We start from the raw sequence: 24,938 nt of genomic DNA, 5'->3' as shown, positions 1-24,938 counted from the left end.
CGAAGCTACCAATATGAGTCTGCCCAAACTGCGGGAGGCAGTGGAAGACAGGAGTGCCTGGCGTGCTCTGGTCCATGGGGTCACAAAGAGTCGGACACGACTAAATGACTAAACAACAACAGCAGCAGCAACAAAGTGGTTCTTGGCTTCAGGACGATTCAACGCCAGCATTGTCTTCCATGGAGCTAAGTGACCTTGGGGTTGCAAATGGAGAACTCGGTCCGATCTTAGGTACTGTATCAACATACAACTATTGGTTATATTTTTATGAATAGCGGAGGGAATATTTTTCTCCCTCTCTCTCTTAACATTTAGACTACCTTTTGGCATAGTGTGGGAGCAACAGCACATGTTCTGTTTCATTGGTTTGTGTTGTGGCTTAAATATTGCACTATGCCACCCACGCTAACTTACTTTTTACAATATTGAACCAGGTTTTATATCAGTAAAGTTTGTTATGGTGTCCTATCCAAAATAAAAAAAGCAGCAGCACACATCCTGTGCTCTGAATTCCTGAACAAGGTTGCTACCTTTGTTTCTGAGAGTCTCTGTACTTTAATAACTGTGTGATAGCAACATTCAGATCAGGTGATTTCTTTTTCACACTGCGGAGATGTAGTGATGTTTCACCTATTGAATGCTTGTCTGTCACCCGCCCAGTTAACTCTTGGATGGAGGGGGCTCTTCACAACATGACCTCTGTTGGGTTGGTTCCCTCATCTACCTGTGGCTCCTCAAGGGCTTATCTGGTGGGGAATGGTGTCAACAATAACTCAGGCCTACCCACCATTTTAATTTCTCACAGTAGCCTAGCTTCATGGCTTCCATTTATATGACCAGTAATTGATTCTTGTTGTTTGCATCTGATCACATAACACACAAAAGCCAGGTTTATGACACAAACAGGCTCTTACCATTTTCCTGTCTTGGGTAGGACAGGGCCAGGGTTCACAGCTAACTGGGAGCAAAACCGCAGCCTGCCCACTTCCAAATACTTCCTATCAGAACTTCCAGTTTAGAATCAGGAGTAAACTATTGTAGATTAGGCTTAAATTCAACCGTAACCCCTTTTGCCAGCATGGAGATGCAATTGAGAAATATTTACCTGTTGGATTCCTGCCTGTTTTGCAACTGGTAAAAACACAGAAGTCTTGGCATATCCTTTGTCCATACACTGACTAAATAAATGTCATTAAACATTTTATGAAATAAGGAGATTAATAGGAAATAGATATTTGCACAGAGTACTGGGAAACGTCCAGAGGTCTTTTGTAGCTTAAGGGTAAACAGACTACTGTTAATACTTTGGGGGGAAATAAAAAGGAGAGTAATAGGTGGAAATGAGTTGAAGAGAGATAAGGCAGGCTAAGAGAAGAAGAAAAAACTTCTCCTTACCAAGATTCAAGGAATTGGTTTGGGTAAGGATAAAGCCCCTGCTTGTGAGATTTTGACCAACTCATCTTCACATGAAATTGAAATTTCTCCTGTGTGAGAATCACCAAAGTTACCGTGTCATCAGAGAAAATGTTATTTCTAAACGGTTTCCTTTTATGTAGTTAGCTGGAGATTTTCATGTGGGCAATATTTGAGACAAATAACTTCCCATGTGAAAATGAAGCAGTAAAGTCATTGCTTGAAGACTTCTATCACCTCAAAATAAACATGTGACTCAGTCCTAATACTCCCCCGTAAAAATTACTTTTTTTAACATAAAAAAACCTAGGAAAATAAACTGTTCATTCTCATCTGTTAGATCCTCACAGAATCCAAATATAGATGCATGCAGTGGTTCCACTAAATCGTGTTACTTCCAGGGAAGGCAGTCCTGCTGCCCTCTTCCTTCCCCCCATGTTTCGGATGACATAGGATTCTTCCTCAGCAGCAGAAGCAGCATATTATCTTTGGTAACTTATGAGTAACCATCCTAATACGAATTGGGGATTGTCTTCCCTCCCACACCTTCCCTGGGCCTACTTAAGACTTGTATGTCCTTAGGCAGAGATGGGCAATCTCAGCCTAGGGGCTAAATGCAGCTCTCCAAGGCCTCTCTAGCAGGCCCTTGAGACTCTCCCCAGCCATGCCCTCTTCTCAGGCTATGCCTCTCACTGGGCTTGCTCTGCATCCTCCTGCTTTTGCCTGGATGAGGGGGTCTCTGAACTACGATAATGCCTCTTGCTTGCCTGCATGGAGAGCTATATCCATAAAAACCACTGGAACCAGCACCACCACCCTCTCCATCTCAGATCACAAAAACTCTCTCAGTAACTCATCAGCAACATTTGCAAAGCACCTCCAGAAACACTCCGGAGCCCAGACCTACTGATGACCATTGACTCATCATAATTATGAAAGATAATGTGGTCTTGATAGATAGTACAGTGGTACCTCGGGTTAAGTACTTAATTCGTTCTGGAGGTCGGTACTTAACCTGAAACTGTTATTAACCTGAAGCACCACTTTAGCTAATGGGGTCTCCTGCTGCTGCCATGCCGCCAGAGCACAATTTCTGTTCTCATCCTGAAGCAAAGTTCTTAACCTGAAGCACTATTTCTGGGTTAGCGGAGTGTGTAACCTGAAGCGTATGTAACCTGAAGCATATGTAACCTGAGGTACCACTGTATTTATATTCAAGACTGGGATGCTGGCTTGAAACTGAATTTTGTCCCCATTAAGTATGACCTCATTAAGAGTAACGTTTGGCCAAATATACCGGTAATCAAAGAATGGCTTCTAGGGGCTACTTAGGAAACCTTCCAGCACTGAAAGAAACCTTTCTCTGCCACAATACATAGGGTTGTAATCCAGCAGAGTTGTACCAATGCCATGGGACTTCCATTTCCTTTCTTTCTCCTTCCCCTGAACCCTCCCCAAAAGAAATATGCTTCACAAGGTTCCCAACCCTCTGGAGGTGATTTTGAGAAGCTGGAGGCCACAGGAGAGGAAGAGGAAGTTTCATTGCATGCACTGGATTTTGCCTTTGGTGTTCAAAACTCAAACATGTTTGCCTATATCCCCGCTATGCATATAAAACAATTCAGAATTGATAGTAATTTTATTAAGAGCATTTCAGAACATTTTCAAAATGTCATATATCCATAACCTGGTTACCCAAATTCGCTGTGTACTGTCCTTAAAGGCCTGTAACCTATGAAAGCAGTTCTTTCATTTAGCGGAAGTTTGAATTTTCTATGCACTTAGTATGTGCTTCTGAAGCATCATTCTCGGCACATGAAGCATTGTATTCACATTAGTCGCACACTAAAAAAAGCAATGTCGAGACTGACCTCCGACAATTTGGCAGGGACCCCTACGAAAAGAAAAAACAGTTGTTCGTATTTTTAATAGCTATTTAGCTTTTCCACTCCAGCTTGCCACAAATAACTAATTTAAGAAAAAGGCAGGTAATCTAGAGATTCCCAAGAAAGGTGAACCTGATCCCAAGATCATCCGTCGCACGAGTGAACACTCTCATAGCTAGGAGGCGGAGTGTCGCAGGTGACGCTCGAGTCGTCCCACGATGCTGACTCCAGCCTCGGCAGAATATTCCGGAACAAAACGGTATCAGAGGAACTGCGCCTACGGCCGGCATGCCGTGTGTCATTTTCGTCCACCACTTGATACAAGGGGGGCCCGCTCTCCTTCAGGCTGTTGGGCTGTGCGCAGTTTGGGGTGTCTTCAGCAGGTTGGCAACTCAAGGCTTCTTCATAGGAGGGAATACTGCTTGGATCCCAGGTGCTGAAACAAACCAAGGCAAAATAAAAAACAATTAATCATTATTTTTAAAAAGAGGTATCTCGATGCAAAATAAGGTTTGCAAGGGCATATGCAAGCAAGATTAATAATTTTAGTACAATTAGCAATCTTTCCACTCCACAGCTGTAGCTATTACTCTTGAAGTCTCAATGTCAAATGTAGAGAGAAAAAGTCAGAGAGAAGAAAGAAAAAGGAAAAAAACCCACCACCCTCTTTTCATGTGTTCCTCAAGGACAATGTCACACGTGACGTGTAAATGCAGCTGCAATTCTATGCACACTTACCTGGGATATGCGTCTTATTGACCTTATTTCTTAGCGGGTATATACAGGATTGCACTGTGGATCTCTTGTGCACTATATAAGAACATAAGAAGAGCTTGCTGGATCAGGCCAATGGCCCATCCAGTTCTCAGCAGATGCTTGGTGGGAAACCCAGAAGCAGAGCCTGAGCACCATAGCAGTCTGCCTTCCTGCAGTTTCCTGCTACTGGTGTTCAAAAGCCTATTGCCTCTGACAGTGGAGATGAGACACAGGCATCAGGGTTAGCGGTGACAGACAGCTGCATCCACCACAAATTTGCCTAACCCTCTTTTAAAGGCATCCAAATTGTTGGCCATCGCTGCCTCTTGTGGGAAAACCCACATGAATAAGTATAGACAGTGCTTTTTTCTGGGGGGATGCATACCCCTAAACATGTTGTGAATCTAACTTTGGCCTCATTGAGTAGGAAAATGAGAGTTGGAAAATGAAAGTACCCCTAAACATTTTTTTGAGGAAAAAAGCACTGGGTATAGAGAAAGCACAAGAGAATTTTCTTTAGTCGAATGTACCTTCTGTGGGTATATTAGAATTACACAGACAGGAAGTGCAAAAAATACTAATAAATGTATACAACATCAATTTAAGTGAAGAATTTGTCCCTGCATCAGATGCTTCCAGCACTTTAGCAGTACCCGTAAATTACGGAGACTTGTGCCCTTTCGCAATATTTATAATATCAAGTGTCAAACTTGACCACATTCCCACTGGTTAATGTGCATTTCATGGGCCACTGATCATCACCAGGCCACAGCGATTACTTTTTCCGTTGTACTTTGCTAAGCAAACATGGTTTGTATACAGGTGAAACTTTCACATAACCTTTGATCATTTGACTTCCCTTTTCTTTTCCAAGGAGTAAAGGGTTTATATGTGGGAAGCAACAATATACTGAGATCGCAGAGTTCACCTTGAAACAGTGCTAGCCAGGGAAGATACTACACTGTAGATCAAAAGCAGCAAATGGAAAAAAAATGATACCACAAAGCGATATTTTATCATTGTACATCATAGACGTCGTATCCTAGTTTTAGCGAAGCATCAATCTACCCCCATCAGGTTTGGGCGCAAAGATCGTGCTGACCTGCAGGTCTGTTTCTCAAGAGGCTCCACAGTAGAGTAATGAAGGTCCCTGGAAAAATGGTACTGATAGCGGCGAGAAATTATCCCTGCATTGGCTGACCACAGAAGGCCAAAAAGGAGGAGGAGACCGCCAATTCCACAGCAGAAGAAGCTTATGGACCTGAGCAGTGCATTAGATGAGGAAGAAGAGCTTGCCACTGGTCCGACCTCTCCATCAGGCATGATCTTTGGCTCACTGCTAGATGGGGCGGCTCCCATCTCACCATCACTCCACCAAGCAAAACAGAGAGTCCCCGTCACCAGCAGGATAGCTCCAGTGATGGTCACTCCATGGCGCAAAGTAGCACTTGCCATTTTAAAAACAGAGGCTGACGATACAGGTCATCTAAAGTTTCACCAGGAAATAGGTCTGATGTCCTGATTCATGCTGGGGGTGAAAAAAAGGGAAGGGGAGAAGAGAAACCATCACAGTGGGAAAAGAATAGGGGGGAAATAAAAAATACAAAGCATGAACTGAGGACGAGAGGAATGCTGTCCTCCCAACACACCAGGAGCAACGTAACGGCTAGTTAATTATTGCAGGTAGCAGTTTTTGTCACAACTTTTCATTAAACGTGCTGCTGCCATCCCTTCTGTCAAACAGACCACTGTTAAAGCAAACCATTTTGCTTGTTACTATGTTGTGTATTCTTGCGTTTCTGTATTGTAAACTGCCCCGCGATGCTCAAATGAAGGGTTCTATAGAAATGTAATAAATAATAACAATGACTGATCCTTCTGTGTAAACATCAACCAATATCTGACTTTGGGCATTTCCAGACTAGCACTGTTTTCAATCACATACTGGCAAATTCGGGTGGCCCAATGAAAGCTGATTTGGCCATCTTGTTCAAGAAACCCACTGCCCCCAATATTGGAAAGTGACAGGAAAATGCACTGGAAAGTGTGGGATAACAACTGTTTGATGCCACATGGTATAACCTCCCCACAAACAAATCAGAACAAATGTTCAATGCCATCTAACCTCCCTGGAAACTTAGTGCAAACAAGTAAGGAGGAATGCTCAGTAAACAGTAAACAGGTCATCTGGAAGCGACCCCAACCAGGTTCCAATCCTAGATTACCACTGAGCTTGCCCAGGCATTTATTACTTAGAGTGGTGCTTAAATTGCATGTGCCTATAGTCCTGACTCACTGTTTTAGCTGCCCTGCTGAATTTTCATCTGTGAATATATTTTATTAGTTTCTATGTACATGGCCCTGGGATTTTATTTTCTTTTTACTTGATAAAGGGTGTGTTAGAAATCCTATTAATAAATAAAAGAGTTTTGCAGTCCACTACTAAGATTCATTGTGTGGAACGGACTGGACGAGTATGAAAATAACCCTAATCTACTGGCTCCCATGGGAGGCAGTGACAGGCGCCATCTTGGATGCCTTTACAAAAGGATTGGAGGACAAGGCTATCAATGGCTACTAGTCATGCTGGCTGTGTTTTACCTGCACCGTCCCAGGCAGGTTGCCTCTGCATGCCAGTTGCTGGGAATTGCAAGGAGGCAGATGTGTTCCTGTCTTGTTTGTGGGCTTCCCACAGGTATCTGATTGGCAACTGTGAGAACATGATCCTGGACTTTGATGGATCATTAGATGGACCATTGGCCTGATTCAGCAGGTTCTTCTTATGCATGAGCTGAAGGCCACTGCCGTTACCAGCAGATTCACACATAATGGCAACTGACTACTTGTCGTCTATTTATGATACGAGAGCCATAACTCCCAGGTCTTCATAATTCCATAATTATTGATGCCACTCATGCTATCTAGATTTTGGAGTGGAGGCTGCACAGGATGTACCCCTAGATCTACGGTGTAATAATCACTGTAATTGCACAGTTGAGTCGATAACCATGCAAAAATGAATATGCTTTGTATGAATCAGGTGTTAATCATAATATGCAAGGTTTCGAGTGAAGGGAAAGCGCAAGATGAAATGGGAGAAAAACGTATTCCGAGGACTAAGTGATTTAGCAATTATCTTAAAAGGCGTACAAGTTGTATTGCTGCGGGGAGCCTTAAAGATTTGTTTGGATATTATTATTTTTTCATTATAATTTTCTAACACCTGCAACAATTAGACAATGCACAAAAGATTGCAGTATTTCAAAGCGTGGCCCAGTCTGAAGGTTAACAGCAACCTATAACGAGAGAAAGGGGAGGGAATTGTTTTGATAAATCTCTAAGAGTGAATAGCCCTGTGTTTGTTCTGAAATATGCAATCTCAGATCTGATGCAGAGGCAGAGAAACCTAGAAACTGGGATTAATTTGTCATCTTCAGGATGAGTGGAAACTGTACTTTTCACATGAGCTGGGCAAGCTAATTGGGAAACTGAATTACGAGGCAGTGAAAGAAATCCTGGATGATCTTATCCATATTTAATGAAGAGATGTGATGAAATCAGATTTATTAAAGCTGCAGACAGATTGGATGAATCTGAAGTGTATTAATCTAGTGCCTCTTTCAGCTTTGGGGAATGCATCCCTGGCACAGCTCAACGATTCTTGAATCACATAAACATGGGACTACTCTGGAGCTGATTCTGTCCCATATGACATGGCCAAGTCAATGGTCTTTGTCAGGAGTGCAAAAACAAAAATGTCTAGCCATCGCTGGTACCTAAAAAGCTGGATCTGGGGACTGGTATCTGGGCTGCTGCAGACGTTACCTCCAGACTCCCTTTGCAAGCGTGTTCAAGTCTTTCTCTCTACTCTGAACCTGGCTAATTTTTACTAAGATGTTCTAAAGATGCTCTAAATTTTGGATCCTTGGTGTGGGCCAGGGAGTCTGGTGGCCCTCCAAGTGTTGATGGGTTACAATTCCTACCATCCCTGACCATTTGGTCATGCTGGCTGGGGCCAATGGGATTTGGAGTCCAACAACGTCTGAATTCTAGAGAGCCACAGGTTGCCTATCCCTGCAGTAAGGTTTCCGTACTTTATGTCAGAAAGAAATTGAGAGGGGAGATGGGGATTACTGTCAGGGACTGTCAGGTTTGTACCTTGCAAGGTCAGCAGAACTGATGCATTGTCTGTTGCACTCTCTAAGGTCCTGGAAATACACCTTCCAAGTCTAAGAAAGGATCTCCCGCAGCACCAACAATTATATTAGTATGTGCCCCTGTGGGAAATGGTGGTATGAGACTACAGAAGACAAGCAGTCCCAGAAGACATTGCCTTGTGTGCTCCTGCTTTTCAAAAACCTGAACAGCCACAAAGGGGTATAGCAGAAATAATAAGGTGGTAAGATTGTCTGATATTCAAAGGTTCTTTGGAAGACAGGCAATAGATTCGAATCCAACCCCTAGAATGGAATAGTCCTGTGATCAACAAGTCCCAACTGTAGAAGGTATTCTACTTGTGCAACCAGAAACAGCTTGGGAAAGGGTCAGGAGAACCTTGAAAACAGCACAGCAAAGAGGAGAGGGGGGTTGTTCTGCCTGGCAAGTTGAAAAGTTTGCACTGACAGAATGTTCAACAAAGCACAATGCTGAATTCATCCCAATATTTTTAAATTGCTGCAACCCACCCTGGTCCCTTTTGGTAAGTAACTGAATTAATAATATTCAGATATGCTGCAAATATAAAAGAGATGCTAAAATGTGAGCTACCTTTGTTGCTCGATCCAAGATCTAGCTTTGTCGCCAACAACTCACACCGGTTTCAAAGGAATATCTACCTACCTGCTGGGTCTACAAAATGTGGGTGAGTCAATCCCTTCTTAAATCCACTTGAAGGATTATACGGGGCTTAAGCCGTGGTGGACGCGGGTGGCGGGTGGCGCAGGTGGCGCTGTGGGTCTTGCCAATCGTCTTGCCAATCGTCAGGTCGGCGGTTCGAATCCCCGCGGTGGGGTGCGCTCCCGTTGCTCAGTCCCAGCACCTGCCAACCTAGCAGTTCGAAAGCACCCCGGGGTGCAAGTAGATAAATAGGGACCGCTTACTAGCGGGAAGGTAAACGGCATTTCTGTGTGCTGCGCTGGCTCGCCAGATGCAGCTTGTCACACTGGTCACGTGACCCGGAAGTGTCTGTGGACAGCGCTGGCTCCCGGCCTATAGAGTGAGATTGTTTTATGCATATGTATACATATATATTTTCCTTTTTTTTCCTGTAACCTTCAAAATCTTAATAAAAATTTATATTAAAAATATATAGAGAGAGTGAGAGAGATGAGTGCACAACCCTAGAGTCTGTCAAGACTGGCCCGTACCGGCAGGGGTACCTTTACCTTTACCTTTAAGCCGTGGTACGCTGCCTGTCTTAACAACACCAATTAATTAACCTCACAGAGACAGTCTGCTTACAATAAATTGGATTACAGGATCAGGCTCCTTGCATACCACACATTTCGTGGGATGCCTCTGTGGCCACCAGGAGCAAAGCCAAGAGATGCGACTCAACCATTTTATTAACTAAGATGCTTCAGTCAATGCTTTCCCCCTTCAGGCCCCTCTCCACCAAACAAAGAGGGCAAAAACAGATCATATTGTTATGAGTTGGTGGGTGCCAGACACTTGTAATCCTAGCCAGCTAATCAAGGGAGGCTAGCTTCCTGATGAGGTAACTGCCCATTAAGAGAGCAAAGGAAAGGGCTCTGTGCCAGATGTGAAATGGGGGGTGCTTCTTCTCCAGCTCTCGGATAATTAGAAGGACAAAGCTGGGGTTTGAGGGCAGAGTTTGCTGTGATGTGGCCTAGAAGAAAAAGTGGCAGGCTGGAAAAGCAGAGAGCAAGAGAGTGAGCGCCATAGCTGATTTCTGCTAGAATCCACGGCTGTGGCTATGGGAGAAACAAGACCCTTTGGGGTCGTTGATGCTGTGAGCCCCTCCATCGCAGGCTCAGGTTGCATATATGTGTGAACAAACCATATATCATCAAGACACTACCATCTCCACAGTGCCTCGTTCCCAAAAGGAAACACAAACCCTGGGCGAGCACCTGGAACCCCTCAAATCTCGCACCGCTTGGAGATTGGGGCGGCACGCAGCAATATATTATATCATTTACAGACTGGAGGAAAAGCCATAGAACCCAAGCCTTTAAACACTATATAAATGTGGAGGGATTGTGATGATAATTATAATAAATGCCCATTCTTTCTCTCAAAGAATACAGGTCACTGTAGTTTGTAAAGAATTCCTGGGAATCGTAACTCTTTGAGGGGTAAACTACAGTGCCCATAATTCTTTGAGGTAAAGAATGATGTTCTTTGGCTGTGTTTTAAAGGTGTAGTGTTGTGGACACAGCCTGTTGGTTACTGCTAACACTTTGCATGCCAGCAGGTCCCAAGTTCAACCCTCCAAAAACAACAAAATCAGGTGGTAGTAATGGGGAAAGATCTCTGCCCAAGATCCCAGAGAGCTTTTGCCAGTTACAGTGGACAGTAGGCTTGGTGGACAGTCTGAACTGGTATAAGGAGGGTGAAAATATTGATTAAGAAACCACAAAGAGTCATGAGAGGAATCCATCTTTGTGGACAGGAAGGATGGTGACTCAGTCAGGTATGAGAAGTTAGAATCGGAGAGTTTTTTTACGAGTCAGCTGAAGACCAGCTTGCCATTTGTTTTGCATCTGAGGCAACACAGCGAACACTTTCCAGTTCAGCCTTCTAGGATGATTTTTGTGGGGGAGGCTAACAGCTTAACGCAATTTTTATCGCTTACAAAATAATAAGGGAGATTGACAGTTTCATAAGGAAAAAAGTCCTCTCTTCCCCCTTGCATAAAAGCTACAGCAGTGACATTTTCAGCATCCTCAGCCCACGCTTCCAGAAAAGGAGGAGGGGAATTGCAGTGGATCCCTCCTCACACCAATGGCAGCGAGATCAAATCCCAAAACTTATCAGCGCGATCCTACACTTACTTCACAAGTCAGTTCTACTCAATCCAGGGCTTAGTTGCTAAGTTACATGTATTTAGAACTGCACCTTTACAGTCTTGTTTCAGCTATTCCTTACCCTCATAAGAGATCTGCATTTTTTTATTTATTTGTATTTCATCTTGGTTTCACACACACACACAGAGCTATCCACACACATACTCATATCCATGTGTTTTGTTAGCTGTCTTAGGCAGCACCAGATGAACAGGAAGGGTATACATTTACTAAAATACATAAATACAAAGGCTGAGAAAGTTCAAAGCTTTGAAAAGATATGGAAAGGGAGAATACTGAAAAACTGGGGGGTGGGGTGGTAAGAGCATCCACGAAGGGGGCTGCTTAATGGCAGGAATTAAGTGCAGGGGTCCACAGGTCTCCACTTATATGTCAATAGACTAGCTAGTAAGGCTGCAATCCTAAACCCACTTAACCTGGGAGTAACTGCCATTGAACTCAATGGGTCTTACTTCTGAATAAGGCTGCTGCTGCCAGGCTTCCATTCCAAACACACTTACTAAAGAACACAGAGCATAGTTAACATGCATGAAATTGTGCTGTTGCGGATACTAGTCTTAACACTCACGGGCAAGACTTAAATTGCAGGGTGGGGGGGCCTCAGGCTCAGGGGTGGGTGGGATACAACCCTCTAAGCTTCTCTATCTGATTCTTGGGACTCTCCCAAACTATGCACCCTCCCCAGCCACATCCTTTCTGCCCAGGCCTTTACACCACCCTTGAGTCTCCTGGACTGGCAGGAATGTGTCCCTGAACTGGGACTGGACCTTTCGCTTGGCCAAGTAGGGTGTGTGTGTGTGTGTGTGTAAGAGAAACTAGCCTCTGCGCATTATTATTGCCTCGTTCCCCACCCAGTATTGGCATGGGCCCACCAAGGCCAAGGTTGTTGAGAGGGGAACACTGGCGGCTTCTAAATCAGCATTCAGATACATAACGGTTTGGGCTGATCAGGGGCATAGGAAGGGGGGTGCAGGGGGCGCAGTCCGCCCTAGGTGTCATCCCTGAGGGAGTGACAAAATGGCACACCAAGGGGGGCGGCACTTACTGCGGGGCCTGGCCTGCAGTGCGCCTGAGCCACACATATCACCTGGGAGTGGCGCAGTGGCTCAGGGCCCCGCGCTGCCCAAAATGGCAGCGTGGGGCTTGTGTCTGCCCGGCAGACTCCCTAGGCGGATTGCTGCAGCGCCCCTGTGAGTTGCTTGCCCCACCCCCGTCGCTCTGGGGGCTGGAGCAGCTAGCTATGCCCCTGAGGCTGATGCCTTTGAGGAAAGAAAACTTTTCTGCCACCAGGCAGTACTTTTTACACCTACTAAGACTCCCCTCCTGCCGCAAATTCTGGATGGAAGTAAACTTTGAAAAGTTTTCAAGGGCAGGGGGTCCCAGGAGTACATATTGGGAGCGTCTAAAGATGGGTTGCACTCAGGCTTCCATAATCGCTATTACAGGCATAGGCAAACTCGGCCCTCCAGATGTTTTGGGACTACAATTGCCATCATCCCTAATCACTGGTCCTGTTAACTAGGGATCATGGGAGTTGTAGTCCCAAACCATCTGGAGGGCCAAGTTTGCCTATGCCTGCATTATTAGTTATCACTTTTCATCAGCTGACAATCACTTGAAATGCCACTCCTGTGGAGGCATTTTTGGATGCGTTTTGTCATCTGCCCGTTCTACGTATTGACCCGTCAGAAGCAACACATTGCCACATTCTTTTCTTGATCTCAAGGAAGAAGAAAAACCTTTGCTTTGGGAGAGGTGGAAAGTGGAGGCGGAGGGCATGCTGGGGCTAACATATTGTGTAAAATATAGGAGCTACCTTATAAAGAATCAGGCTATGAGTTCCATTTAGCCCAATGTTACTGACACGGACTGGCAGCACCTCCCAGAATTTCACTCAGGAGTTTTCCCCATACCTACTTGGAGATTAAGAAGAAGAAGAAGAAGAAGAAGAAGAAGAAGAAGAAGAAGAAATCATTTATACCCCGCCCATCTGGCTGGGTTTCCCCAAACCAAAAACTGAACCTGGGAACTTCTGCCTGTAAAGCAAGGCTCTACCACTGAGATACTGCCCTCTTCTAGTGTATGGCTTCTATAAACAGCTACAGGATCCTTAATATGTAGGGTTATCCCCCCAGATAACACCATCCCAGCAAGGGAAACAAAACATTAGCATGCACAATTCTTTATTTGAAGTCTCGCCAGTGTTAGAAACTTGAGATATGAAAGCTAGGAGCTAAATGGCACCTTAAACCTAGGTTATGGGTGCAACAATGGAATGGCTAGGCACACTTTTTTATAACAAGAATACAAAGCTGAAAATGAATGAACTGCAGCTAAAATCTTATGTTCATTTTTCATGTGGTTTCGTCCTTCCCCTGCCCACTCCTCTAATATTCTTAGGAGGGTCTCTTCTCCAGCCTTCAGAGAGTAGCTGGAAGTGGGGAGGCAGAAAAAGGTCCTCCTTTCCTTCCACTCTGCAGTTTTAGTCTGAAATCTTTGGCGCAGCACTGCTCCCGGAGCTCAGAACCTGCTCACTGATGAAATTCCCTGTCACAAAATGTGCCTAGAACAATGGGAGTTTTGAAAACTGGGTGTTCCAATCCCACCTTTTGCCATAAAACCGTCACAGAGCAGATCACACAAAGCCAATTACAGATAATGAATCCAACACACCTGGATACATCAGAATCAAACTGAACTCAATCCACATGCTCCTCCACCACCCATTACGTACCTGAAACAAACTAAGCTTCAGGTGGCTTACCTGTGTAGGTATAAGCACTGAGCAGTGATGAACCCTCCTTTCTCCACTACTGAGGATACACCATTTATGCAAGTTCAGAATATTGGATATATTCAAGTACACCATGCAAGCACCTGTGTGCTACACGTTTGGGAACCCTAGCTCTATATTTTACTAATTACAGCTCTGTGTGATGCTTTATGTTACAAGTGTGGGCTATTCTTAATGGGAAATGTCTTGCAGGAATAGATCTAAAGTCACTGTGTGCATGGCAGGGAAGGAAGAAGAGATCTGATCAATCCAACAAGCTTAATAGTTGTTGCAGGGTAAGTGCACAGAACAAGTTGTGCAGAATGTGGTTGAGAGGCTCCGCTAAGCTTTATGATTCATCAGCAAACAGATTAAACTGGGTTTATAAAAACATGGGTCTAAACTGGCTTCACCAGGCTCGAGGATCGCACTCTTTACTAAACAAAATCTAAGGACGCGAGATTCTTGGCTCCTCCGTCCCACTCAGAAAACGCAAGTGTGATGATGGCATCTTCCCCCGCCAATCTTTCTGCTTTCTGCGTCCATCCAACGCTATTAGCAACCGCAGAAATACAGCAGGGAGGCGAAGAAGCGCGATGCGAAAGCACCCATCAAGCCTAGATGGAAATGGGTTCTGTATTCCCCCCCCCCCGCCCTTCTCACCCGCCCCAGCTGTACTCAACTCTTACAAAGAAAATGCACTGGGCTTTTAAGATACAGGATGAAAAAGCTCTGTTAATGCTATTATCATCTCCGCGAGTGCCGGCTGGAAGCAAACATGCAAAACAAAACACACACACACAAACGAATGAGGCTTCGAGCAAAATAATCGTGCTTGCAAAAATAAAATAAAATAAATTGCCAGAGTTGCCCCTGATCTGGGAGACTTGCAGACCATTCTGAATCCCTTACTGGTTGCAGCGTCAACGACGGCTAACTTTTAAACGATTCGAGCCAAGGGCAAAGCGCAACTACCGAAGCGGCTGGTGCAACGTAGCAAGACAGCGTAGCATCGCCCGGAACGCCCCGCGCAATCCAAGCGTGCTTCAGCTTGCGAAGTACGCGTGCAACTCCTGGTCGCGCTTTGTCCCCTTGCAGCCTCGGCCCTGCGATACTTACTTCGCTCGGCGGCAGCTTCGCGGGTTTCCCCCATGCACTTCAAAGGCAGCCAGCGCAGCCGTGCAAAAAGGCGACTCTCCCGCGGGGCAGAAAGAGAAAGCGCCGCGCGCGCAGCAGCTCGGCTGGCGAAAGAATGCCGCCTTGCAAACGCAGCTCCCGCGGGGAACTTGGGTTTAGCAGCAGCGCCCTCCGGAGGGCAAAGGGAGAACTTCCCCCGAAGTAGACCTGGATGTGTTTTCTGCCAGGCAGGCGGATGGCGGTGGTGATAACGCCTGTTTCTGGCGAGTGCCTCGCATAAATCAGACATGGAGAGGAAAGGAGAAAGGGCAGCTTCCAGCAGGATAAGGAGGTGCTCGGCTCCTACTCCTGTCAGCCCCAGCCAGCCCAGCCATTGGTCTGGGGTGATGGGAGTTCCAAAATGCCCCCTGGAAAAGTTTCCTTCCAAAGTTTCCCTCTTTCCCTACCATACTAAAAGACCACACGTCTTTGGTAAGTTTAAAAATGGTTCACTAACAAACTCTCCAGGTTCGATTGCTTCAGAAAGTTGCTCAGAGGCAGTAGAACTTGGCTTAGTTATGAAGTAGTGAAAGTTCCTAAAGTACAGTGGTACCTCGGGTTACACACACTTCAGGTTACAGACTTGGCTTAAGAACTTTGCTTCAGGATGAGAACAGAAATTGTGCTCCAGAGGCACGGCAGCAGCAGGAGGCCCCATTAGCTAAAATGGTGCTTCAGGTTAAGAACAGTTTCAAATTAAGAATGGACCTCCGGAACGAATTAAGTACTTAACCCGAGGTACCACTGTATTGGCATATAGGAACTCAAGAATGGCTGGTGAAAGCCATGTGGCTGTGCTGGAGCAACCAGCTCAAACCTCTTCACACTATGAGGCTCTCAGGTAGACTGGGGGAGAACAAAGGCTTGGTTGCCTCCCAAGGTGAGGGGAAGTGGACATAGCTAAGCCTGGCAGGACTGCTTACTCTATGGTATTAACCTCTTCATGTGTTAATTAAACTTAATCATGTTGGTTATATGAGGCTGGTAATCCCATCATTTGGCCCTACACTGCAGGTTCCAAGCATCTTTGATGGGACTGAAAATAAATAAGAAATTTTTGGGTTAAAGTTATTAATGTAATATAAAATTTTAAAGAGAATAAGATATAAACCAATCTCAAAGTTATTTCACTTGGTAGATTGGATGGGTGGGATACTATCTAAACACAAACAATCCGTAGGGAATAAGTTAACTTCTGCTGAAAGATTAGTTGGCAAAAGGCTGGAAGAAACAACTCCCATTACTAGAATGTAAGAATAAGCACATAATAGTACATAATATTAATGCCCAAGATTCCATATTATAAGAAACTGTGGAAAGGATAAACACAAGGATATTAAAAGTAACTATGTTGGTCCATAAGAAAAAGTCCATACCAGGGCAATATCTTTATTACGCCAACAAAAATGTCATAAAATAGTGTACAGTACATGCTTTCAACAGCCTCTCCTACCCACCACTATTAAGTTGGGTCCTCCACCACAGCAAAGCCTCCCCCCACCCCACCAGCAACAGTTCTCTCCCCCAGCCCAGGCTGGCAAATCAGACAAGTGGTCCATCAAACTCAGTACTGTCAACACTGACTGCCAGTAGCTCTCCAGAGTGAACCTGGGACCTTCTGCATGCAGTGCAAAAGCTCTGCCTCTGAGCTAGGGCCCTTCCCCTGCAATGTGTTGTGTGTCATCCTAATACACACAGTCAGCCATCAAAGGGATGGGGAAGGCAGAACTGCCCTCAAAAGTGTTAAACCAGGACCATATTCTCGGTCACTCACTATATGACAAGCCAGAGAGAAGGCTTCATGTTGCATAATCAAGCGTTCTACTCAGCAATAATTCTTACAGCTTTTTTAATAGATCTAAAGGACTCTGCCTCCTGAAACTCATATACTGTACCTTCCCTCCCCGCAACCTTCTCTGCAGCAAAGAGCTCTATTTTGGGAAGTTTTGTGTGACAGGCATTATCTCAGGCCCTTGCAGTGATGAATTGAACGGGGACACAAATGCAGCGCTTTTTCCTCCCTCCTTCCTTTCACCCAGCTCCAACTAACTTGAATTTATAGGGGAGGGGGGTTCCCCACCCCCAGGGATCAAATGCCTCATATGTATCAGTTTAGAGGAAGGGAAGCGGCCACAGACTACCCTTGCAAAACTTATTTCATAAAAGGAGAATAGTGTAAATAAGCAACCTCAAGAAGAGTCTTCGTTGAACTGACAAATCTCCAACTTGTGAATGCTCTGTTTCCATGGCACAGATGCAACCACTAGGACAGGAGTGGGCAAACTGCAGCAGCCCTAGGGCCACATGAGGCCTTTAGCCAAATTTTATGTGGCCCTAATTTCAAAAGCCCTCTATATGCAATCAGCTGAAGATCTGGGTGGAGGGAGGGAGGTAGCAGAAAGAAAGTGTGAGGAAAGGGGTCGCCCCACCCACTTTTGGTTTCGGTCTCTGCCTCCCTGGGATTAAAATATAAACATATAAAATATTCCACACTGTGCAGCATCCTCACAGAAACTCCACTCTGCGCTACTGCATGTTTCCCCTTGTCCTCTATTACCATTGGTCGAGTCAGTGCTGATTTCTGTGACCTCGCCAATGGAGGACATCTTTGGGTTGTTATGGATGAGCACAGCAGTGATCAAGAGGTAGAAATGGTCACCACTACTTCAGCGAATGCTGTCACCCCCAAAGTGGACAAATGCTTTTCATCTAATGGCCTGCCTACTACTGTAAATAGTGACAATGGACCACCTGTTCAAAGTGTGTAATTTCCTCATTTTTCAGACCATCTTGGATTCAAATATCAAAAACATTGCCTCTTGTTGGTCTCAAGCAAATGGGGAAGTTTAGAGATTTATGAGGACGCTTGAGAAAGACTTATGAATTGTCACAGCAGAGGCAGCCAGTATAAAACAAGAATTGTTTCCATTTCTCTGAAGCTCCAAAACCATACCCTCAGAACTTGCATGGCACCAGCTACCATGTTTGGTGGAAAGGTAAGGACAACATTTGCTCAAATTGACTTCCCACACAGGGATGCACACTGCACCAACGTGATAATAAGGCAAAGCTTGCAATTAAAAAGTATACAGACCAATGCAAGCGAGACACAGTAGTGCCTTTCATAAGGGAAAGAGGGAGGTGATCTATGTTAAGAGCTTTGCAACAAACTTTCAATGCCTTTCAATCCTGTTCCATATGAAATCACAATGATAAATGGCACAATGGTCAATACAGAGGCGTGCTCATAAAGTCACCAGAAATGTGTCTCACAAACCATTTCATAGCATCACTCAGATTCAAAGACCTTACGATAATTATGACTTCAGTAACTTCTCATCCACCACTCCTGCTGCCTGGAACCCATCAACTCCATGCATTCCAGAGCAGTGTTAGAAACAGAGATATGAAAGCTAGGAGCTAAATGGCACCTTAAACCTATGTTATGGGCGCAACAGTGGAATGTATAGGTGCGCTTTAAAAAAAATAAAATACAAAGCTGAAAATGAATGAACTGCAGCTAAAATCTTTCACATGGTCTAATCCTTCCCCTGCCCGCCCTGCCCCCTAATATTCTTAGGAGGGTCTCTTCTCCAGCCTTCAGAGAGTAGCTGGAAGTGGGGAGGCAGAAAAATGTCCTCCTTTCCTTCCACTCTGCAGTTTTAGTCTGAAATCTTAGGCGCAGCACTGCTCCCGGAGCTCAGAACCTGCTCACTGATGAAATTCCCTGTCACAAAATGTGCCTAGAACAATGGGAGTTTTGAACACTGGGTGTTCCAATCCCACCTTTTGCCATAAAACCGTCACAGAGCAGATGACAGATAATCTGTAATAAAGCCAATTACAGATAATAAATCCAACACACCTGGCTACATCAGAATCAAACTGAATTCAATCCACATGCTCCTCCACCACCCATTACGTAACTGAAACAAACTAAGCTTCAGGTGGCTTACCTGTGTAGGCGTAAGCAGTGATGAGCAGTGATGAACCCTCCTTTCTCCACAACTTGAGGATACACCATTTATGCAAATTCAGAATACTGGATATATTCAAGTACACCATGCAAGCACCTGTGTGCTACACATTCAGACAGTAGCGGGAAGTAGGGAGGCAAAAAAAGGCCCTCCTTTCTTTCCACTTTGCAGTTTTAATCTGAAATATCTTAGGTGCAATACTGCGCCCAGAGCTCAGAAACTGCTCGCCCAGAATAACTAAGGAGATAGTACAAGAATATTTGGCTAGTTTAGATGTATTCAAGTCTCCAGAGCCAGATGAACTGCATCCAAGAGTATTAAAAGAACTGGCAGATGTGATCTCAGAACCACTGGCAGTCATCTTTGAGAATTCCTGGAGAACAGGCGAAGTCCCGGCAGACTGGAGGAGGGCAAATGTTGTCCCTATTTTCAAACAGGGGGAAAGAGAGGACCCAAATAATTACCGCCCAGTCAGTCTGACATCAATACCAGGGAAGATTCTGGAGCAGATCATTAAGCAAACAGTCTGTGAGCACCTAGAAAGGAATACTGTGATCACCAATAGTCAGCATGGATTTCTGAAAAATAAGTCATGTCAGACTAACCTGATCTCGTTTTTTGACAGAATTACAAGCCTGGTAGATGAAGGGAACGCAGTGGATGTAGCCTACCTTGATTTCAGCAAGGCATTTGACAAGGTGCCCCATGATATTCTTGTAAAGAAGCTGGTAAAATGCGGACTTGACTATGCTACCACTCAGTGGATTTGTAACTGGCTGCCTGACCGAACACAAAGGGTGCTCATCAATGGTTCCTCTTCATCCTGGAGAAGAGTGACTAGTGGGGTGCCACAGGGTTCTGTCTTGGGCCCGGTTTCATTCAACATCTTTATCAACGACTTGGATGATGGACTCAAGGGCATCCAGATCAAATTTGCAGATGACACCAAACTGGGAGGGGTGGCTAACACCCCAGAGGACAGGATCACACTTCAAAACGACCTTGACAGATTAGAGAACTGGGCCAAAACAAACAAGATGAATTTTAACAGGGAGAAATGTAAAGTATTGCACTTGGGCAAAAAAAATGAGAGGCACAAATACAAGATGGGTGACACCTGGCTTGAGAGCAGTACATGTGAAAAGGATCTAGGAGTCTTGGTTGACCACAAACTTGACATGAGCCAACAGTGTGACGCGGCAGCTAAAAAAGCCAATGCAATTCTGGGCTGCATCAATAGGAGTATAGCATCTAGATCAAGGGAAGTAATAGTGCCACTGTATTCTGCTCTGGTCAGACCTCACCTGGAGTACTGTGTCCAGTTCTGGGCACCACAGTTCAAGAAGGACACTGACAAACTGGAACGTGTCCAGAGGAGGGCAACCAAAATGGTCAAAGGCCTGGAAACGATGCCTTATGAGGAACGGCTAAGGGAGCTGGGCATGTTTAGCCTGGAGAAGAGGAGGTTAAGGGGTGATATGATAGCCATGTTCAAATATATAAAAGGATGTCACACAGAGGAGGGAGAAAGGTTGTTTTTTGCTGCTCCAGAGAAGCGGACACGGAGCAATGGTTCCAAACTACAAGAAAGAAGATTCCACCTAAACATTAGGAAGAACTTCCTGACAGTGAGAGCTGTTCGACAGTGGAATTTGCTGCCAAGGAGTGTGGTGGAGTCTCCTTCTTTGGAGGTCTTTAAGCAGAGGCTTGACAACCATATGTCAGGAGTGCTCTGATGGTGTTTCCTGCTTGGCAGGGGGTTGGACTCAATGGCCCTTGTGGTCTCTTCCAACTCTATGATTCTATGAAATTCCATGTCACAAAATGTGCCTAGAACAATGGGAGTTTCAAACACTGTTCCAAAGATATCGCAAGGTGTCACTGGAAGCCATCACTATGGATCCCTGGCAGCAGGGCTGACACTACCCTGTAGGTTTCTGCTGCCTAAGGTGGGCTGCTTCACTCTGCCCCAAGCTGGCTCTGTTTTGGCTGGCCCTGCCAGTTGGCGTATAAACAATGATTTTGCAAAGAAGTTTAAAAGGGGAAGAAGGGAAGCAGATCTGGGGCTCAGAGTAAAACACCCAGAGTTCAGGCATTATTTGTTGTGGCAAGGGGAGAGGCTGCTCTTTTAGAGTGACACACACACACAAAAAAGATACACACTATTTCGTGTATAGCTCTGGAATGAGATTGTGGCATATTGTTATCATGGAATGTGGAATGTGCTCTGATGGAGTAAGATTGTGAAATATATTGTGCGCACGCCCTTGGTTTGGAAGGTTAGCAAAACAATACATGACTGCTGGTAAGAGAATTCTTCAAGTAATTATTTATGGAACTCAGTGTACTCCTGAGAGTACACCAAGTAATTTTTCAATAAACCAGTGGCAACAAGGCTGATCTGAGCAATCCTTGAAACTTTAGCCTTAACCTTCCAACTGAAACTAAGACATAAGAAGCAGCATTTCTCCTCCAAGGGGTGGGAGGAACCAGGGAAAGAAAACAAATATATTTTCAAGTTGCTTTCTGAGACAGTGGAGACACAGGTAGGCAGCCTGACAGACAACTTCTTGTTTTCTTCACAAAGGCATTTAAGCAGCCCACAAAGAGGCAATATAAAGACTTCACATCTCCCCAGCCTTCAGTCTGCAGAAATGGCTTTGGGAATGGGCAAAGATACCAGGCTCCAACAAGCAGCATCCATATCTGTCTACTCATAAATGAGGTTTCCGTTCTTCAACTGTAGATCTATCTCTTTAGCTGCTAGTAGAAAAGTCCCTTTAAAGCCAAGGCCAAAGAGACACCAGCATCTACATTCCTCATGGACAGTCCCTTGCCAGGTATGACTTGGTTTATTCTGTGCCAGAATGCTGATATCTATTATATGGTAAACTTTCCAGTAGTCAGAGTATGAGCCAAATTTCATCTTAACCATTTGTTGACATGCTGATACCTCCATGTTGAAAGATATATAAATGCTCCTCACCCCATGTGTGAGAATGTGAGGTTCAATTGTGTATATCTATCTAGCAATCTGAAGAGAAATCAGGGTATGTAGCAATTTGGAGTAGCCATTGTAGAGATGAACTTTATGTAATTCAGCATATGTTCTTGTACATGCATTTGGCAGTATCTCACAGCCGGTGCACTATTGAGGAATGAAGTAGGCCTCCCTTCTCTAAAAACTGGGTATGTTCAGCCTGGAGAAGAGGAGACTGAGAGGAGATATGATAGCCATCTTCCAATATCAAAAAAGCTGTCACATGGAAGATGAAGCAAGCTTGTTTTCTCCTGCTCTGGAGAATCCATTTAACAATGGATTCAAGTTAAAGGAGTTTCCAAGTAAACAGCAGGCAGGAAGAACTTTCTGACAATAAGAGCTGTTCGACAGTACTGTAGAATGGACTCCCTCAGGAGGGTGTGGACTCTTCTTCATTGGAAGTTTTTAAGTGGAGGTTGGATGGACATCTGTCATGGATGCATTAGTTGAGATTCCTGCACAACAGAGGGTTGGACTAGGTGACTCTTGGGGTCCCACCCAACTTTTCGATTCTATGATTCTATGTATACACAAACACATTATATTTGCTTTCGTAGATTTTCACGGGTACAGGAATGCAGGTTTTGGTGTCCTCGGGTGTCTTCCCGTGTAAAAGTTGGGGTGTCTAGGCGACGTTTCGACGAGGTCTCACTCGTCATCTTCAGGCTGGTGCTTTCGGCTTCTTGTTACTGGAACAGAGCAGGATCTCAGTGTTTGAGTTCCTATAAATACTGTAGAGGGGGTGTGGTGTATAGCCTCCAATGTTCTGGGCAGAGAGGAAGTTCCCAGGCTAGTGTGCCTTTTCTTCTTTTGTTCCTTAATTACTTGAGAGATATCTTGAGTGATTTCTTGAGTGATATCCTGAGTACCACTTAGGTGGGTCATTAGGTGTGGATTAGTTGCTAAAGTCTTTGTGTCTTGACCTCTTGAACTTTGTGAAGAGTTTTCATGAGAAGATGGCTGTACTGTACTTAGTTGTGCTCTGGCTTGGCTTCGTGTATAGGGGCGAGCTGTGGTTTTGTGGCTTGTGTCAGCCAGATCTGTGTAGGGATTGCAGGGGGGTGCAGCATCCGGAGGTGCCACCATGGATTGGCTACTGGATGGTGTCTGTAATTCATCTGTGGAGAGGGTCTGGGTTTCTGTGGTACCTCGGGTTACAGACGCTTCAGGTTACAGACTCCGCTAACCCAGAAATAGTACCTCGGGTTAAGAACTTTGCTTCAGGATGAGAACAGAAATCGTGCTCCGGCGGCACGGCAGCAGCAGGAGGCCCCATTAGCTAAAGTGGTGCTTCAGGTTAAGAACAGTTTCAGGTTAAGAACGGATCTCCAGAACGAATTAAGTTCTTAACCTGAGGTACCAATGTATTACAAAAAACTATCAGTGGTGCTAGATCAACGTTTAGCAAAATTGTGTTTTTAAGACTTACAGAATATAGAAGGTTGGACACAATTTGATATTTGATGGTAAGCTACTTGATTCTCACAACAAGGTCAATGCAGGGTTCATCTGACTGTAAGAGCTGGGATATAATTTTTTTCAAGGATGCTAAAAGAAATATTGAATACATGAAGAATTTTAAGTCTGCTGTCTGGTATAGTGAAATCAAACCAAACCATGAAAGGGCCACCTATCTATCAAAATTTACTCCGCCCCTCCCCCTGTTCCAGACATGTTTTTACCGAGTTTGGATTCCAAGCCATGGCTATTGATGTCTCGATATGGTTGTAGATTTTCTTACAGACTAGCAAAGGATGGTTTGGGCTTGTGCAGAAAGGCCGAATTGAAGATGTGATGCACTGTATCTTGTACCATCCATTATATAATTATCCAGTGCTTATGTTTAGTCTTCCCTTTCAGGCTTTCTTACAAGGCCAAATGATTTTAACTTTGATAACTTTATCTGAATCTCCTATTTTCATTTCTGTGTTTTAATGGGATTGTTTTATTGCGTGTTTTAATGATGGATGTTTATCTTCTAATGTTTCAATGGATAGGTCAGCGGGCTAGAGCATGGTGCTCATAATGCCATGGTTGAAGGTTCAATCACAATAAAGGACAGCTGCATATCCCTGCATTGCAGGGGGTTGGACTAGATGATCCTCAGGGTCCCTTTCAACTCTACAATTATTTTACTCTATGCTGCTCAGTTGCATCCATACATAGATGAAAACCTGCTCGATTGCAGGAAGCCTTTTGCAAAATTTGGTTGTATATTAACAGATGTCCAAACAACTTTCCAAAATATATAAAAGTAGTTAATTATGGATTTTTGTTTTAATGTTTTGTAACTGGTTATTTAGAACTGCTTAGAAGAATGTTTTGGCATTAACTGTATGCATGCAGAGCTTTTTGTTACAATACTCACAGGCACAGAAAACAAGCACCTCTCTTTTTACTGCCCATGGCACCCACAACATGCTTACCAAGATATGAGAACTGGTACATCATTTATTTTATTTTATTTTTAGAAGAACACAGTATGTTTGTATCTTGCTGTGTGTGCAAACTTTCAAAAGTTGCAGTTCCCCACCTGCAATCTAGGGAGTACTGTTACAGAGAATACCAAGAATTCTGCCAACTCACTCATCCCTCTCCTTCTGCTAATTATTATTAATTTATTCAATTTATATACCACCCTTTATCCAAAGATCCAAGGGCGGAATACAACCCTACAAATATAATTTAAGCAGAACAACAACAGCACAACACACAGCATAACAATACGCAGCATCATAATAAAACGAGCATAACAATAATGCGTAGGTAATGAGTTCTGCTTTCACAAAGAGCTCTCTGTTTAGCAAGCAACGTGAAGATTCAGAACTTGGACACGGCTTCTAACATGGCGAACGCCCAGAGGCTGCC

At 44.5% G+C, this 24,938-nt stretch overlaps 1 protein-coding gene across 5 annotated transcripts; it reads right to left on the bottom strand.

Moving 5' to 3' along the window:
- Positions 1 to 3,033: 3,033 nt before the first annotated feature.
- TMEM61 (transmembrane protein 61) lies at positions 3,034 to 15,150 on the bottom strand. Of its 5 annotated transcripts, none has more exons than XM_081868322.1 (3): positions 14,997 to 15,150; positions 5,158 to 5,583; positions 3,034 to 3,735 (listed from the first exon to the last, which is right to left on the bottom strand). In XM_081868322.1, exons 2-3 carry the CDS (start codon positions 5,508 to 5,510, stop codon positions 3,444 to 3,446), a joined length of 645 nt encoding a protein of 214 aa, XP_081724448.1. In that variant the 5' UTR covers positions 5,511 to 5,583; positions 14,997 to 15,150; the 3' UTR covers positions 3,034 to 3,443. The 5 variants fall into 5 exon arrangements, with proteins under 5 accessions (XP_081724448.1, XP_081724452.1, XP_081724449.1 ...); XM_081868326.1 differs by lacking the exon at positions 14,997 to 15,150 and adding an exon at positions 14,853 to 14,917; XM_081868323.1 differs by lacking the exon at positions 14,997 to 15,150 and adding an exon at positions 14,790 to 14,887.
- Between the last annotated feature and the right edge of the window lie 9,788 nt (positions 15,151 to 24,938).

This window comes from Podarcis erhardii (genome assembly GCF_964252035.2).
Source record: "Podarcis erhardii genome assembly, chromosome: 6".
NCBI classification, from domain to species: domain Eukaryota; kingdom Metazoa; phylum Chordata; class Lepidosauria; order Squamata; family Lacertidae; genus Podarcis; species Podarcis erhardii.
The sequence above is the reverse complement of the archived record's forward strand: the minus strand, read 5'-3'. Positions and strand labels throughout refer to the sequence as shown.

Bases quoted from the DNA above. Each gene is read 5' to 3' on its own strand.
- TMEM61 (XM_081868322.1), bottom strand. From the start codon at position 5,510: ATGGCAAGTGCTACTTTGCGCCATGGAGTGACCATCACTGGAGCTATC. The intron at 3,736-5,157 runs GTCAGCACGATC...GGTTTGTTTCAG, and splicing joins CTTGAGAAACAGACCTGCAG to CACCTGGGATCCAAGCAGTA.